At 65.3% G+C, this 14,034-nt stretch overlaps 5 protein-coding genes across 5 annotated transcripts; 3 read left to right on the forward strand and 2 right to left on the reverse strand.

Annotated features, from left to right (window-relative positions):
* Window positions 1-146: 146 nt before the first annotated feature.
* On the forward strand, window positions 147-868 carry EMIHUDRAFT_242816 (hypothetical protein; the record flags this gene model as incomplete). Its single annotated transcript, XM_005772019.1, has 2 exons — window positions 147-683; window positions 860-868. 2 exons carry the CDS (start codon window positions 147-149, stop codon window positions 866-868), a joined length of 546 nt encoding a protein of 181 aa, XP_005772076.1.
* Window positions 869-1,365: 497 nt separating this feature from the next.
* EMIHUDRAFT_242817 (hypothetical protein) lies at window positions 1,366-2,631 on the forward strand (the record flags this gene model as incomplete). Its single annotated transcript, XM_005772020.1, has 1 exon — window positions 1,366-2,631. The coding sequence occupies one exon, from the start codon at window positions 1,366-1,368 to the stop codon at window positions 2,629-2,631; it is 1,266 nt and encodes a 421-aa protein (XP_005772077.1).
* Window positions 2,632-3,128: 497 nt separating this feature from the next.
* Window positions 3,129-5,181, reverse strand: EMIHUDRAFT_242818 (hypothetical protein; the record flags this gene model as incomplete). The annotated part of the gene is made up of 2 exons (XM_005772021.1): window positions 3,129-3,172; window positions 3,249-5,181. The coding sequence occupies 2 exons, from the start codon at window positions 5,179-5,181 to the stop codon at window positions 3,129-3,131; spliced, it is 1,977 nt and encodes a 658-aa protein (XP_005772078.1).
* Window positions 5,182-7,195: 2,014 nt separating this feature from the next.
* On the forward strand, window positions 7,196-9,043 carry EMIHUDRAFT_242820 (hypothetical protein; the record flags this gene model as incomplete). Its single annotated transcript, XM_005772022.1, has 2 exons — window positions 7,196-8,157; window positions 8,863-9,043. The coding sequence occupies 2 exons, from the start codon at window positions 7,196-7,198 to the stop codon at window positions 9,041-9,043; spliced, it is 1,143 nt and encodes a 380-aa protein (XP_005772079.1).
* Window positions 9,044-11,768: 2,725 nt separating this feature from the next.
* On the reverse strand, window positions 11,769-13,724 carry EMIHUDRAFT_444878 (hypothetical protein). The gene is made up of 8 exons (XM_005772023.1): window positions 13,308-13,724; window positions 13,112-13,139; window positions 12,926-12,996; window positions 12,733-12,855; window positions 12,623-12,666; window positions 12,351-12,432; window positions 12,163-12,214; window positions 11,769-12,090 (listed from the first exon to the last, which is right to left on the reverse strand). The coding sequence occupies exons 1-8, from the start codon at window positions 13,701-13,703 to the stop codon at window positions 11,873-11,875; spliced, it is 1,014 nt and encodes a 337-aa protein (XP_005772080.1). The 5' UTR covers window positions 13,704-13,724; the 3' UTR covers window positions 11,769-11,872.
* Window positions 13,725-14,034: the final 310 nt, after the last annotated feature.

Consider the following 14,034-nt stretch of genomic DNA (forward strand, 5'->3'; position numbering starts at 1 on the left):
TGATCACTTTGCGCAGCAGCCGTCCCTTCGCCGACTGGACGGCAGTGCGCTGCGTTGTCGCTCTGTCGTGCACGCTCTCGTGCCTCGTTGTTGTGACACGGGAGTAGAGTCGAGAGGTAGCCCTCGACGAGACGACCGGCGCTGCGATGCCAGACCTCACTGCCGCCGAGCTCAGCATTCCGGCCGAGCAGCACCCCGATCCCGCAAAGCCACTGGTGATACCCGTCGACTCAACAGTGGTGGGCTCTACCCTGCGCTTCATTCCGTGGTCTGTGGTGGGCAATCCGGCCTTCCTCCAGCTGCCCCCTCCTCCTCCGGGGATGCAACCGTCGTGGGTCCAGATTCCGCAGTGGGTCGCCATCAGTGCGCTGCTCCCCTTCAGTGAGCCCGAGCCCGCTGTGGCCACCCACTTTGACAGGCTCAGCGTCTTGCGGCTGGCCGTATTGGCCGCGGCTTGGCGCCGCATCCTCGGCGCCTTGTCCGACCTCGGCGTTTTCAGCACGGTGCACGTGGATGAGGATGCGTTCCGTACGGTGTGCATCCAGGCTCTGCACTCCCGCCAAATCCCGGTGCCCGAGCTCTATCTGCAGTGGGGCGATTTGGGGTACTCTGAGGCGATCACACCCTTGGGACCAGCGCCATCTGCAGAAGCAAAGGCCGTCGACTTCTTGCAGTACGCGACAGTCGGGGCTCTTTGCGACCCTACGGCCGACGTCCCGTTCGCAGCCCTGTCTGACATGACCCGCTGCTTACGCCAGGGCGCTCGTTGCTCCTCCGTCTCTTTGTATCTTCCATACTGCATTTATCAGAAGACGTATGGTTCTTGCACTTGTGCAAGATTGGGCGTCTTCTGCCGCAGTCCCCTTGATGGGAGGCCCCAGGGTGGGGGCCACCTCGAACCCCCGGCCAGGGATTCGAGCGGAGGGTGCCCCGGATTCATCTATCCGTTGGGCCCCGGTACATTCATTAGAACTGATCACTTTGCGCAGCAGCCGTCCCTTCGCCGACTGGACGGCAGTGCGCTGCGTTGTCGCTCTGTCGTGCACGCTCTCGTGCCTCGTTGTTGTGACCCACCCTGTCCCACCCGTGTGTGATCAGTGTCTACGGAGGGAGTGTCTTCGGCTCACGCCAGGGCGCTCGTTGCTCCTCCGTCTCTTTGTATCTTCCATACTGCATTTATCAGAAGACTGTGCCGAATTTGGACGCTGTAAACCACGGAGCCGCTAAAGCACTCTCGAAAGGCAAAGAATTAACCTCCCTGTACCCCGTTGTTCCCGGGTACTCGCTCGCTGCACCACCCCACCAGTCCGGCGAGGGCCCGGCGCGGCGGAGGCGGCGCGACTGCAGTGCGTAGGGCGTGCTCGTATGCTACTGTCCCTGCCAGCGGTCCCGTCACTCATCGCGGCGCCGCTGCTCCCAGCGACCCGACCTTTGCGGGCTGGCCCTCTCGCGTCGAGCCACACGGTCGACGAGGAGCAGCAGCAAAGGTCAGAGCTCCACGCGTTGCTCAAGTCGCTCGAACCGTATGCTGAGCAGCCGCTCGAGGACGCAACGACGCTGCCACCAGCTGCGTACACGAGCACTGCGCTATTTGAGCGCGAGGTCGAGACCATCTTCCGGCCTGGCTGGTTGTGTGTTGGTCACGTGTGCCAGGTGCGGGAGAAAGGCGACTACGTGACCCTCGACCTGCTCGGCGAGCTCCTCCTCCTCGTGAATGACGGCACGCGGCTGCGCGTGCTCTCGCGCGTCTGCACTCACCGTTGGGCCCCCGTGGTCGGCGAGGGCCGCGGCACCTGCAAAGCGTTCACCTGCCCGTTCCACTTTTGGAGCTTCCGACTCGATGGCTCGTGCATCAAGGCGCCTCTGATGGATGACTCGACCGCTTTCGATGCGATCGAGCACCCTCTTCACGAATATCGTTCCGAGGTTGTGGACGGCTTTGTGTACGTCAACCTGGACGGCGCCGCGCCGCCACTCAGCAGTCAGCTTGCGGGCATGAGCCAGCGCCTCGTCAGCTGGCGGCCCGACGAGATGGAGTCGTACATCGAGCTGACCTACGACTGCCCCTTCAACTGGAAGATTGTCGTGGAGACCTTTATGGAGTGCTACCACCACCTCGGCGCGCATGAGGCCACATTTGAGCCGAACTTCCCAGCCAAGCTCTCGTGGACCGAGGATGCGAGGCCGGCGTGGACGGTCGGCCACGCCAAGCCGCGCCCTGGCCGTGAGGTGTCCGCCTTCGAGGCAGGGCTGCCCCGCTTCCCCCACCTCGAAACGGAGGCGGAGCGTCAGGCCTTTGCCCTGTACAACGTCTTCCCGTCGCAGCTGCTGCACGCGATGCCGGACCGGGTCCTCTGGTTCCGGCTGCAGCCGCTCTCGGCGGAACGCACCGTGGTCACCACCTTCTGCCTCGTTCCGCCCGGCACGATGCAGATGGAGGACTTTGAGGCGACCCGCGACGAGCAGCGCGAGCTCATGGACAAGATCAACCGCGAGGACATCGCCGTCAACGAGATGCAGCAGGTTGGCGCCCGCTCAGGCGCCGTCCGGCCCGGCAAGCTCAACTCGAAGCTGGAGAAGGCGCTGTGGCAGCTCAACGCGTTTGTGGCGCGCGCCGTCTGCGCGCACTAACGCGTCCGCACGGCCGTGTCGAGTCGGAGTCGCGACGTTCCCGTCTCTCCGTCACGGTAGGGATCGATAGGGAGGGAACCCCACCGCGGCACCGGGCTTCCGAGAGGGGGGGTTGAGCGAGGGCTCCCCGAGGTGTGATATCATGTGCAGTTTTGTGTTGTACGATATCTTGCGCAGGCCGTAGCCGTAGCGGTAGAGGAAGACAGCGTGTCTACACTCCGTCTACACTCTCCTCTCGTCGAGAGTGCTCCCTCACGTTGTCCTCGGTGTCGGTACTTCAAAGTCGCCCACCGAGGTCGAGGCGAAAGAGGTTGGCCGCGGCGGCTCCACCGGCTCCACTTCTTTCGGGCAAGAGCGGCGGCAGCTCATGCGAAGCCCATGACGAAGCCCCGTCCCGCTCTGGCTCAAGGATATGCCGATCGCAAAGGCGGCGGCGACGGCCCAGCACAACCATCCCATGCCAAAATTGTCTACTGTCAACTGGGCGAGCCCCTGGTTTACAGCCCCCACATCCGTCCAGAGGTGGCTGTCGGCTGACCCGCTAGAGCTGCCGGTTGACACAACCGCCGCGGCACCGCCCGCGCCGCCGGCAGCGCCCGGCAGCCGGCGGCGATTACGCGGCGCCACCGTTGGCCGCGCCCCCGGCGCCTTTGCTGCGGCCCCATTCGAGGATCGCTCCGCCATCAGGCGCCGGCCGAGAAGAGCCACCGTGTTCTGCTGTGCCGGCGGTGCCGCCGGCGCCTCTGCTGCAGCCCCATCTGAGGATTGCTCCAGCAAGTTGGCTAACGCGCGCAGCTGGTTGGCCGTGGTGTACTCCACCCCAAATTGGTCGGTGAGAGGCAGAAAATGGAACTGGGCGGTGGAGTCGGCGCACTGCAAAGCGCCGCTAACAGCCGCAACGTCGCTGCACCTGAGATAGCGCAGCTCGTCGAAGCTTTCCAACGGGTCGGTTCTGCTCATGTTTTGTACCCAGTAGCTGAGCGGGCCCACGAGGCTTGGCCTCACCGGGAAGGCGAGCGGGATGCTCAGCACCTGCACCGCCGCAAAGAGATTCAAGCAGCACATAACTCGCGCGATGCCCTGATCGCGCTGCACCTCGTTGATCGACATGACCATCGCGCCGCAGCCCTTTTCGGCATAGCGGTCTCTCAGACGCCGAGCGTCGACCGCTATCGATCCGGGAATCGGCTCGAGGAAACTTGCGGCCTCCGGGTACGCGATGATGGTCTCGTTTTTGAGATTCTCATTTAAGCAGATCCGTAGACTCGCGTCGACAGCTGCCTGCATCGAGTCGATATACGTGTTTGTCTCAAAGGAGATGAGGTTTGCGGCGAGATTCGCGATGTACGCGTTGACCAGGAGGAAGAGCAGGATGCTCCATCCCAGCCACAGGGTTGTCTCGCCTGGCCTATCCCCCTTTGTGCCAGGCAGCCCCACCGTCATGTGCATCACCGCCTGCACAAAGCTCTGTAGCCACACCCGCAGCCACCATGCTACTCTGCTGCATCGCGAGCCGCGCGCCGGCGGGGCTTCCTCGGACCACTCCCCATCTCGTCGCGGCCCACGCTGCAGCCACATCTCGATGAGCGACATGGCCACGACGACGCCAAGGATGGTGACCCACAAGTCCCAACGGAACGGTTCAAAAATCTTAAGAGAGGCCGTGAGGAAATCCGTCTCGACGACGGCGGGGCGCGGCACAAAGAGGTATACCTTGTCCTGTCGAATCGGGACCGAGAATGAAACGATGTTGGCGCGCTCGGTCGTCACCCAAAAGTCGCTCGCCGCAAAATCAGCAATTCCGGTGGCGACGTCGATGATGGCTGCGGTCCACGGGCTGTTGTTTATGATCCCCCCAGATCTCGCTCCCCCGCTCACGAAAGTCAGCTGCACGGAGAAAGGAGTCCTGGCCGCCAGCGCGTGTACGTAGTCGACGTAGGCGCCCACCCACGGCCATGAGTCATCCTCGTACGGCCCCTCGTATTCCGAGACCGGCGCCCCCTCAACCGCCTTGTAGTGCAGCGGGTAGCTCGAGGTCGGCACGGCAGCCTTCAGAGTCATGCCGTGCCCGTAATTTTCGTTGAGGAACCGTCCAAAGGCGTCGTAGTCGGTGCCCGGGGAGCAGGTGTCGTATGAATAGAAGAGGCCTTTGACTTTGGGGAAGTTCTGCGTCTCGCGGTAGGTAAGGTTGGAGATCTTGCAGAGCATCCCGTTCACATAGCACCACTGTTGAGGGCAGAAGTCGGGGACCGGGAGTTCTGGCCGTGGACCACAGTCAGAGCAGTCAGAACCCAAGGTACAGTCAGAATAAGAAGACCCCTCGCCGCCGTCGTCACACTCACCGTCGTTCGCATAGACACACTCATTTCCACACGGCTCCTGACAGCCCGGGTATTCAAGCTCGTCCCACGCTCGACAGACGTTGCTGCCGTACTCTTGGCTCGGACGAAAGCCACTCAGAGTAAGCGTGTCCGCCTCGTCGAGCTGTGAGGCCGCATCAATGCATGGGCACGCCGGATCAAACGCGAACACGCTCAGGTGAGCAAGCATGGCAGCGCATTATGCGGACGGACGTCCCCGCGTACCGGATGGAGAGATAAAAGAATTTTGCGAGAAAGAAGTTAGATGTCTGGTCCGAGGAGGGGATCTTTCAACTCGTTATGCCGAGACCGCTTCTCGTTCTTCTTCCGCCGTCTGGGCTGTGGGGTCGCTGCGTCGCTGCTGTCGCTGCTCATGTGCAAGCCGCGAGGTGTGTAGCCAGCCAGATCCAGCTGCGCAACGCGAGCGGAGCGAGCGAAGCGCCATGATGAATCTGCCTCGAAGGCGCGTGTGTGTGTGTGTGTGTGTGCCCACCGTGCTCCGCCACTGTGTCACCCTGGAGCGCGGAGAAGGCGGTTTCGCAGTCGGACTGGTCCGAGAAGCACGCGGGTACGAGCAGCATCGTCTTGGTGCCTCTCGCGTACGTCGTCGAGCCGCGGCTGGTAAGAGACTCGCCCGGCTGCGGCGCGAACCCCGCCTTGATTTGACCGTGGGTCGCCAGGAGAAACTCGCCGTCGAGCGTAAACCCGTGCACCTCGACTCCGGTCGCGGTGACCAGCGCCCAGCTGTCGACAGCACGGATGGGTAGCAGCAGGCCGTTTATGAGCCCTTTCGGCCGCTCATCCTCATCCGACTGACGCCGAATGTCGATGGTGCCTTGCCATGGAATGTCTTCCAGGCACGGGCCTGGCAGCATGCCATACGTGGCCGCCGACCGATCCAGGGTGATGCTGAGGCTGTACGCCTCGCCGAGCTTGCGCGCCTGCACGAGGCCTCGCAGAGTTTTGAGTCGCTCCACGCACCACGCCTCGTCGCGCGCCTGCCCGCGCGGGTCATTCGCCATTAGGTCCGGATAGTGCCCCGCATTCGCCTCGCCCTCGGCGGCGGTGTCAATCGGCAGGATGGTCTCGGGCGGAGAGGGCGAGGGCACAATCGCCCCGGCGTGCCAGATCCCGCTGCTGCACGTTGCCTCCACCCTGAAGGCGCAGTCCTCGACCCGAGGAGTCGGGCAGTGGAGGTCGTACAAGCAGGACCCGCTATGCGCACAGGCAGAGCCGGTTTTGGGAGCGGTGGAGGGGCATGCCGGCTCCGACTTGGACTCCGGCTGGGGCACTCGCCGCAGTCCTACACCGTAGCGGGTCAGAGGCACGGCGCAGAGGATAAGGGCCACTGCGAGCGGGACCCCAAGCCACCGGGATGGCGGCGACGTCTGCATTGCACCCCTCAGCGCCGCCGTAATCTGGGATTTTGCGCCGCCGAGTTCAATCGCCTGTCTTCATCAGGGATCGGACTAAACAGATCCGCTGGGAGTCACCCCGTCGTCGTAGACCGACTCCACCCTTCCGTACTACGTGCCTCCCTGTGTCTGCATGTAGCCTGGGTTGGTTGGGAGAGAGAGATTTTCAGTGTATGTAGCTCATTTTTGAAGACCAACAAGAAATCACGACTCTCACAGAGATTTGGGCTCGGCAGCTTGTTAGCCCTCAGCCGAAGCTGGGGCCGGTCCCGTAGCCGAGAGAGCCCGCGCCGATGAGTTCGCTCTTGGTTGGTGCCCGTCTCTGTCGTGCCATCCTGTGCCCCCTTCCTTAGAGAGGCATGTCCCTTGCCCATAAATAAATAAATAAAACGGAGACACCAAACAAGGGGTGGGAGAAAGGACATGTCCCTTGCCCATAAATAAATAAACAAAGAGTCGTAGAATAAATAAATACAACGGACATCCCAAGCTAGGGCTGGGTCGAGGACAGACACGTCCCCACCTTTGCAGGATTTTGCAAAAGCGAGGGGGGAGGGCGCATCGCCGCGCGGAGAGGGCTGGGCACAGGGTCCAGTGTTGAGCGAGGAGGGAAAAGTTCTTTTTCTCGCGATGTCCACCCCGCCGCTCCCGGCGAAAAAGAAAGAAAGAAAACAGACAACCCAAGGGAGGGATGGGAGGACGGCACGCCGCCCGCTCCCGGCGCGCTAGCTCGCGCGTAGCACCGGATTTCTGTTTTCCACCCCTTCCGGCTCTATCACCACCAAAAAAATGCTCGCCGCGCTGGCTCTGGGCCCCGCCGCTTTCGCCACTCCTGCTTCGAGCCATTCGTGCACTCAGGAGCTCGCAAGCTGGATCAACGCTCACGGCGGGCGCGTTCACCTCGGCGCTGCCACCGTGGCCGGCCTGCGAGGCCTGGTTGCTCAGCGAAGCTCGGCCGTGGGAGACGTTCTGCTCGAGGTGCCACTGGAGTGTGTCCTCTCCACCGCCGGCGACGGCGCGCCGCTGCCGGCAGAGCCACCACCGTGGACCGCGTCGCTGCCGTGGAACGTCCAGCTGGCGCTCAGCGCTCTCGAGCGGGAGCGGGACGAGCACTGGCGGCCGTTCCTCCAGAGCTGGCCTGCAGAGTCGCCGGCCCTCCCGCTGCTCCTCGAGCCCGAGGCGCTCTCCGCCGCGCAGGACGACGCGTTCGAGGCCGACGCCGACGCAGCCTGCTTCTGGCTGCATGAGCAGTACCTCGAGGCGTGCGACGCAGCAGAGGCGGCGGGCCTGGATGCGCCCGCCGAGCCCGCCTTTCGGCGAGCGCTGCAGCTGGTGTGGAGCCGCTGTCTCCGCCTGCGCGCGGGCCCGCACGGCACACGCAGGCTGCTCGTCCCGATGGTAGACCTGGCCAACCACGACGGCGTCGCGCCCGCCGCCCTCTTCGCCTTCTCTGCCGCGGGACGCCGCGGCGCGTGCGTGCGCCTCTACGCCGCGCGCCCTCTGGAAAAGGGGGACGAGGTGACAATCACGTACGGCGACCACCCGAACGCCCACTTTGCGAAGTACTACGGCTTCGTGCCGCGCCACAACCCGCACGACACCGTGTCGGTCGCGCTGCCGCAGCTGCTCGAGCTCTCGGGCGCCGCGCCGCCCTCCGGCGCCTGCTGGGTGGAGACCAGCCAGCGGGTGGCTGCCCTGCTGAGGCTGGGCAGCGCCGGCTGTGTGCTCTCCGCACGCGCCGTTGACGCGCCGTGCGTCCTCGCCTTGCGCGCGGCGCTCGCCACCGAAGCGGAGGCAGCTTACACACACGCACACACACACACACGCACGCACGCACGCACGCACGCACACACGCACGCACACACACACACTCCCCACACACACTCCCCCCCCACACACACACACTCCCCCCCCCCCACACACACTCTCACCACACACACCGCTCACCCACGCGCACTGGGCCTTGCACTTTGAATGCCGTGGGGCTCCTGTCGTCTAGACGTGGAGACGCGAGGGCTAGCCTGGCCCTTGCCCCGCCACCTCGTGTGTGTGTGGAGAAGCTCACCTTCCCTCACCTCTAGGCGGCCCAGCTCGCCGCGAGGCTCGACGCGTATGAGACCTCTGGTCTTGACGACGAGGAGGAGGACGAGGATGAGGACGAGGAGGACGAGGGGGACGGCGAGGCGGAGGCGGTCGTGAGGGTGGCGGAGGTTGTGGCAGCGGCGTGCGCTGGCTTGGAGGCGGCGCACCCGACCAGCCTCGAGGAGGACGAGCGGCTGCTGGAGCAGCAGCAGCAGCAGCAGGCCTCACCCGGCCAGGCGACGGAGGCCGCCACGCCGGACGCGGCTGCGACGCTCCTCTCTCTGCGCGCCTCGCGAAAGCGCCTCCTCTTTCGAGACCCGAGACCGCCGCGCCTCAGCTGCCACTCGCTTAACGATGAACGGACATCCATGCAGGCGCCTGCTTCGAGACCTGCGCGGCTCGATGCTGCAGCTCGCGGTCGCGGGGCCGAGTGGCGCGCCGGCTCGGATGCGCGCGCTGCAGCGCCCGCCGCCCCTCTACCCGCACCTCGAGGCGCTCCCTCCTGGTGCGCTCGAGGCGTGGGCGAGCCGGGCCGCGAGCCGGGCGTCAGATTAGCCTGCCACGCAGTCGTATGTTGCGGAGCACTTGGGGTAAAGCATCGTGATCACCCTCTTTCCTGCTTCAAACAGAGGCTAGCCTACTCCTTGTCATCCGCCCGGACGGAGCCTGTTCGTGGAGAGCCCCCCGCTGCGGCGCTCTCTAGTACCTCACGTGGACACGCGCCCTCGTCGGACTTTTGCCCCGTGTGCCAGAGACACGCACGGACACCGAACTCCGAAACAGAGTCCCCCAGACGAGCAGACAGGCCTCGCTCTCTCGCAGTGCCTCTGAGATCGAGGGTCGCCTCGGCGGGTCACGAGCGCGTGGGTTTGACCTAGAGATCTCTTCCCGTTTTGCGCCGCTGCAGCGGCTCAGAGGGAGGGCCAGGCCGCCACCAGCAGGCACTGCGGTGCAGCAGTTCAGTAAGCCTCCTCCCGCACGCGTGTAGAGGCGCGGTGCGATCCAGCCTCTTCCGGAGGGTCGAAAGCCCTGGGCGCCGGCGCGCTGCAGTGGAGCACGATCCTTATCCGCTGTCAGCGCACGACGCTGTCACTATCCGCGGTCTGGCTCTTCAGCGGCTGCGTCGGCAAGTGGCTAACACGCGCCGGCATGATGGCCCCGCCGGACGTGAAGTAGAGGTTGAGGTCGTCCAGGCGGCAGGCCACCGCGTTAGGTGGCCGCTTCAACCCCGTACGCTCCTCGAGAGTGGCGATGATGAATTCGGGTGCTGGGCCGTCGTTCCTAAGCTCCGTGCCGTCGTCGCAGACGGTGTTGGAGCACCAGATCATGAACCCCATCCTCTGATCGGCGCTGGCGGCCATGGAGCGGTGCGAGTCAGCCGGAGTGCGAATGCGCTGTCTGCTATACTGATAGCCGCGCCACTCCCAGCTGCTCGGTGTGAACAGAGTTCGTACCCGAGCAGCAGGGAGCTCCGCAACTCGAGATCCCTCGAGAGTTCACGCGGAGTCGGCTGGGGCTAAAAAAAAGAGAAGTCTTTTTCTCGCGATGTCCACCCCGCCACTCGCGCCGCCTCGCCTCCGCCTCCACCACCGCCGCTCCCTCGCTGGGCACGCCGCCGCCCGCCCGCCTCCTCGACCTCCCTACGGAGCTCCTCGTCCGCGCCCTCTCTCGCTGCGACAGCCCCGCCGACATCGCTCGCGTCGCGGCCGTCTCGCTCCTCTTCCACGCCTCGCTTGCGGTGGAGGGCATCCGCTTGTGGGCGCAAGAGCGCGGCTTCGAGCTGCCGGCGCAGCCAGAGGACGAGGGCTGCGCCGTGCGGTGGCTGTGCTATTCGGCCTTGCTGCGCGAGTCCAACCCGCCGGTGAGGGCGGCCGCAGGCAGCACGCACAGCGTCTTCATCGACGGCGAGGGGCGGATCTCGTCGTGCGGCTCTCAGCCGTTCTACGCTCCAGGGCGGCTCGGGCACCGGCTCGGGCACGGTGAGGGCGTGACGCAGCTCAACACGCCGACCCGCCTTTCTTCGATGCTGGGTGGCGAGCGCGCCGTGAGTGTGTCGGCTGGACCCGGGCACAGCCTGGCCCTCGCCGCTGACGGTGGTGTCTGGAGCTGGGGCGATGGAGCCGGTGGCAAGCTGGGCCACGGCGACCAGCAGAACCAGCTGCTGCCCAAGAAGATCGAGGCCTTTACTGCCCAGCGCGTCCTCGCTGTTTCGGCGGGAAGCAGACACAGCCTCGCCCTCACCGCCGACAACGCCGTCTGGAGCTGGGGCTATGGAGGCGACGGCCGCTTGGGCCACGGCGACGAGCAGCACGAGCTGCTGCCGAAGAAGATCGAGGCCTTTACTGGCGAGCGCGTCGTCGCTGTGTCGGCTGCCAACCACAGCTTCGCCATCACCGCCGACGGCGCCGTCTGGAGCTGGGGCTGGGGAGACCTAGGCCGGCTGGGCCACGGCGACCGGCAGAGCCAGCTGCTACCCAAGAAGGTCGAGGCCTTGGCGGGGCGGCGCGTCGTCGCTGTGTCTGCTGCACTCGTGCACAGCCTCGCCATCACCGCCGACGGAGCCGTCTGGAGCTGGGGCGGTGGAGCCCATGGCCGGCTGGGCCACGGCGACGGGCAGAACCAGCTGCTGCCAAAGAAGGTCGAGGCCTTGGCTGGTCAGCGCGTCATCGCTGTGTCGGCTGAAGCCGGCCAGAGCTTCGCCCTCTCCGCCGACGGCGTTGTCTGGAGCTGGGGCTATGGAGCTTCTGGCCGCTTGGGCCACGGCGACGAGCTGCGCCAGCTGCTGCCCAAGAAGGTCGAGGCCTTTGCCGGCCAGCGCGTGGTCGCTGTGTCCGCTGGAGCGCACCACAGCCTCGCCATCACCGGCGACGGCGCCTTCTTGACCTGGGGCAAGGGCGAGACCGGCTGCCTGGGCCACGGAGAGGACCTGTCGAACCAGCTGCTGCCCAAGAAGTTCGACGCGTGGGCGCCGGGGCACTGTTCGCAGTGAGGGTAGCCAAGGAGCAAGGTATGTCTCGGGGCGTTTAGATCGAATTTAGAACGGTGAACACCCGTGCTGGGGCGGTGGTGTACGGCTGACTCCCTTCCCGTATAACAATAGGAGCAAAGAACTAAGAAGTAACACAAGAAACACCGCGCACGCGCACACACACGTGTGTGCGCGTGGGGTACAGAGCGGGGAAGAAGCGTCAAGCCACAAGCGTGGAAGAACCCGCTGCACAGAGATCGCATGGCCACGGGCGGGGACCTGTTCCTTTTAACCCATCTCACAGTAGAGCTGTGTACGTTTTTTAAAGCGAAACACAAGCGTCTCGCGTCTGTGCGGTAGCTGTTTACGTCTCTCTCGCGCCAACCCGCAACCGCAACTCACCCACCCCCCTCTGTCTACTCATCCGGCTGGACCCAAGCAGCCGGCGGCAGGCCAAACTGCAAGAGCAGCCGCAGCGGGCCGTCGCTCGTGTCGCCGGGCAGGCGCGGCGCGCGCGTGTAGTCCCGCGTCAGAGCCTCGCCCTCGGCGATGTCGCGCGTCGCCACGAGCAGCACGTCGGCGTCGCCGCCCTCCCTGCCCACCGGGTCCTTCCCGACGAGCTTGGTGTTCTCGCCTAATCTCAGGCCACCTCGGGTCATCTCGCGCAATCTCGCGCCCTTCCCCCGACGAAGCTTGGTGTTCTCGCCGCGCGCGCCGCAGTGCGCGAGGCGCTCGTGCAGCGGCACGACGGCAAAGACCTGAGGTAAGGTGAGGTAAACTTCTCCACACACACAAGGTGGTGGGGCAAGGGCCATGCTAGCCCTCGCGACTCCACGTCTAGACGACAGGAGCCCCACGGCGATCTCGGCTAGATCTCGGCGATCTCTCGCAGACCTCGCCGCCGCCCTCGCCCGCCTCGAGAGTCGTCGCGCGCGAGAGAACGCGCGAGAGGGCGTCGGCGACATCCCACCGCCGCCTGCCGATGGGGGGGGGGGGTTCTGAAGCACGCACTCACCATGCAGACGGTCTCCACTCATGATTGGAGGGGCGCTCTCTCACTCCGTCGACAGCGTGGACTACACAGCGTCACTGTGCCGTCGTGCGGTTTCGGGCCCGGGGCCGTGCTGTTGTGTGAACTGCTCCACCCCTCCCCCCAAGGCCCGCGCCTCTCGTTGGGGGAGCCGGTCTGCCGCGCAGTAGGGGCCGCCACCAGCGCAGCGAGCGGGTCCTGGTGAATAACAATCATGTGTATGCATTAGAGTACTCGGGCCGCCACCAGCGCAGCGAGCGGGTCCTGCATCGCGCGGAAGTTGGAGCCGCGGCACTGGAGCGCGGCGAGCGCGGCGGACTTGTCCGCCCGCGTGAGCGCCGCGAGGCCGAGGCCCGCGCGGTGCACGACCTGAGTAGCAATTGAGATTCCATGACCACACTGCTAATTAGGGGTCGCGAGGCCGAGGCGGACGCACGACCGGGTGGCACGGCATGCGGAACTTGGAGTAGATGGCCGCGTCGTTGTCCGAGCCGGTCGCCAAGAGGCTGCCTATCTCGCTCAATCTCGCCCAATCTCGCCCAATCTCGCCAAGAGGCTGCCTGCGAGTAGACCTCATCGGGTGGCCACTCTCGCTCAATCTCGCTCAATCTCGCCGAGAGGCTGCCTGTGACGTCGCGCGGGCCCCAGCGGACCTACCAGTGTGGCTTTAGCCTCGTCGCGGCGCAGAGCTCGGCCTCATCTCAGCCTCATCTCAGCCTCATCTCAGCCTCATCTCAGCCTCGTCTCGGCCGCTTCTCGGCTGTCGCTCACGGCTGCGTCTCGGGTGTGCCGCGGATGTGCCTCTCTCGGCCGTGCCTCGCCTCGTCGTTGCCGAGGTCTGCGCCGTCGCCCCATCCGCCCGCCTCCCAAGAGCTCACCCACTCCTTCAGAGCCGCCGCCTGCTCATCCTCCGCTCCGCTCTCGTGCATCGCCAGCAGGGCGGCCGCCGTAAGCTCCGACGCCCAGGTCGGATCTCGGCCGCCCGCCGCGGCCGCGGCGCGCGCCGCGTCGCAGGGAGCCAGCACCAGCCCGCGGGGAATGCGCGCGATGGTCTCCATGCACGAAATAGGCGCCGCGGCGAGTATGCCGCCCTTGCCGCGCTCCTCTGGCAGAGGCGGCCGGACGGAGAGCTTGGGAGCGATGACGCCGCCGGGTACGGCGGTCGACAGCGGCGTTACTGCGCCTGCCGCGGGCAGCAGTGCGAGGAGAAGGCCCATAATAATGTGCGTCCGAGTGCCCGGGCAGCTACCTGGCGAGTAGAGGCACACGCACGCACTCTCGAGGTCTCTTGGAGCAGAGCCCCGGCGAGCCCTCGAGAGTGGGTCCCTCGGAGGGGTACCCTGGGTGGGCGGGGCCTCTACTCGCCAGGGCAGCTACAACTCCAGCTAGCGGGGGAAAAGAATGCGCAATCTCTGTGTGGTGGCGGCGTGCCGTCCTCCCATCCCTCCCTTGCGCGCAACTAAAGGTACGCGCCAGTCCCTTAAGGGAAAAATATTTTTGAGCCGGAAATTAGGCGGCGAAAAGCTTGCCCAGACATCACATAAATAG

The sequence above is a fragment of the Emiliania huxleyi genome, assembly GCF_000372725.1.
Source record: "Emiliania huxleyi CCMP1516 unplaced genomic scaffold EMIHUscaffold_369, whole genome shotgun sequence".
Lineage (NCBI taxonomy): Eukaryota > Haptophyta > Isochrysidales > Noelaerhabdaceae > Emiliania > Emiliania huxleyi.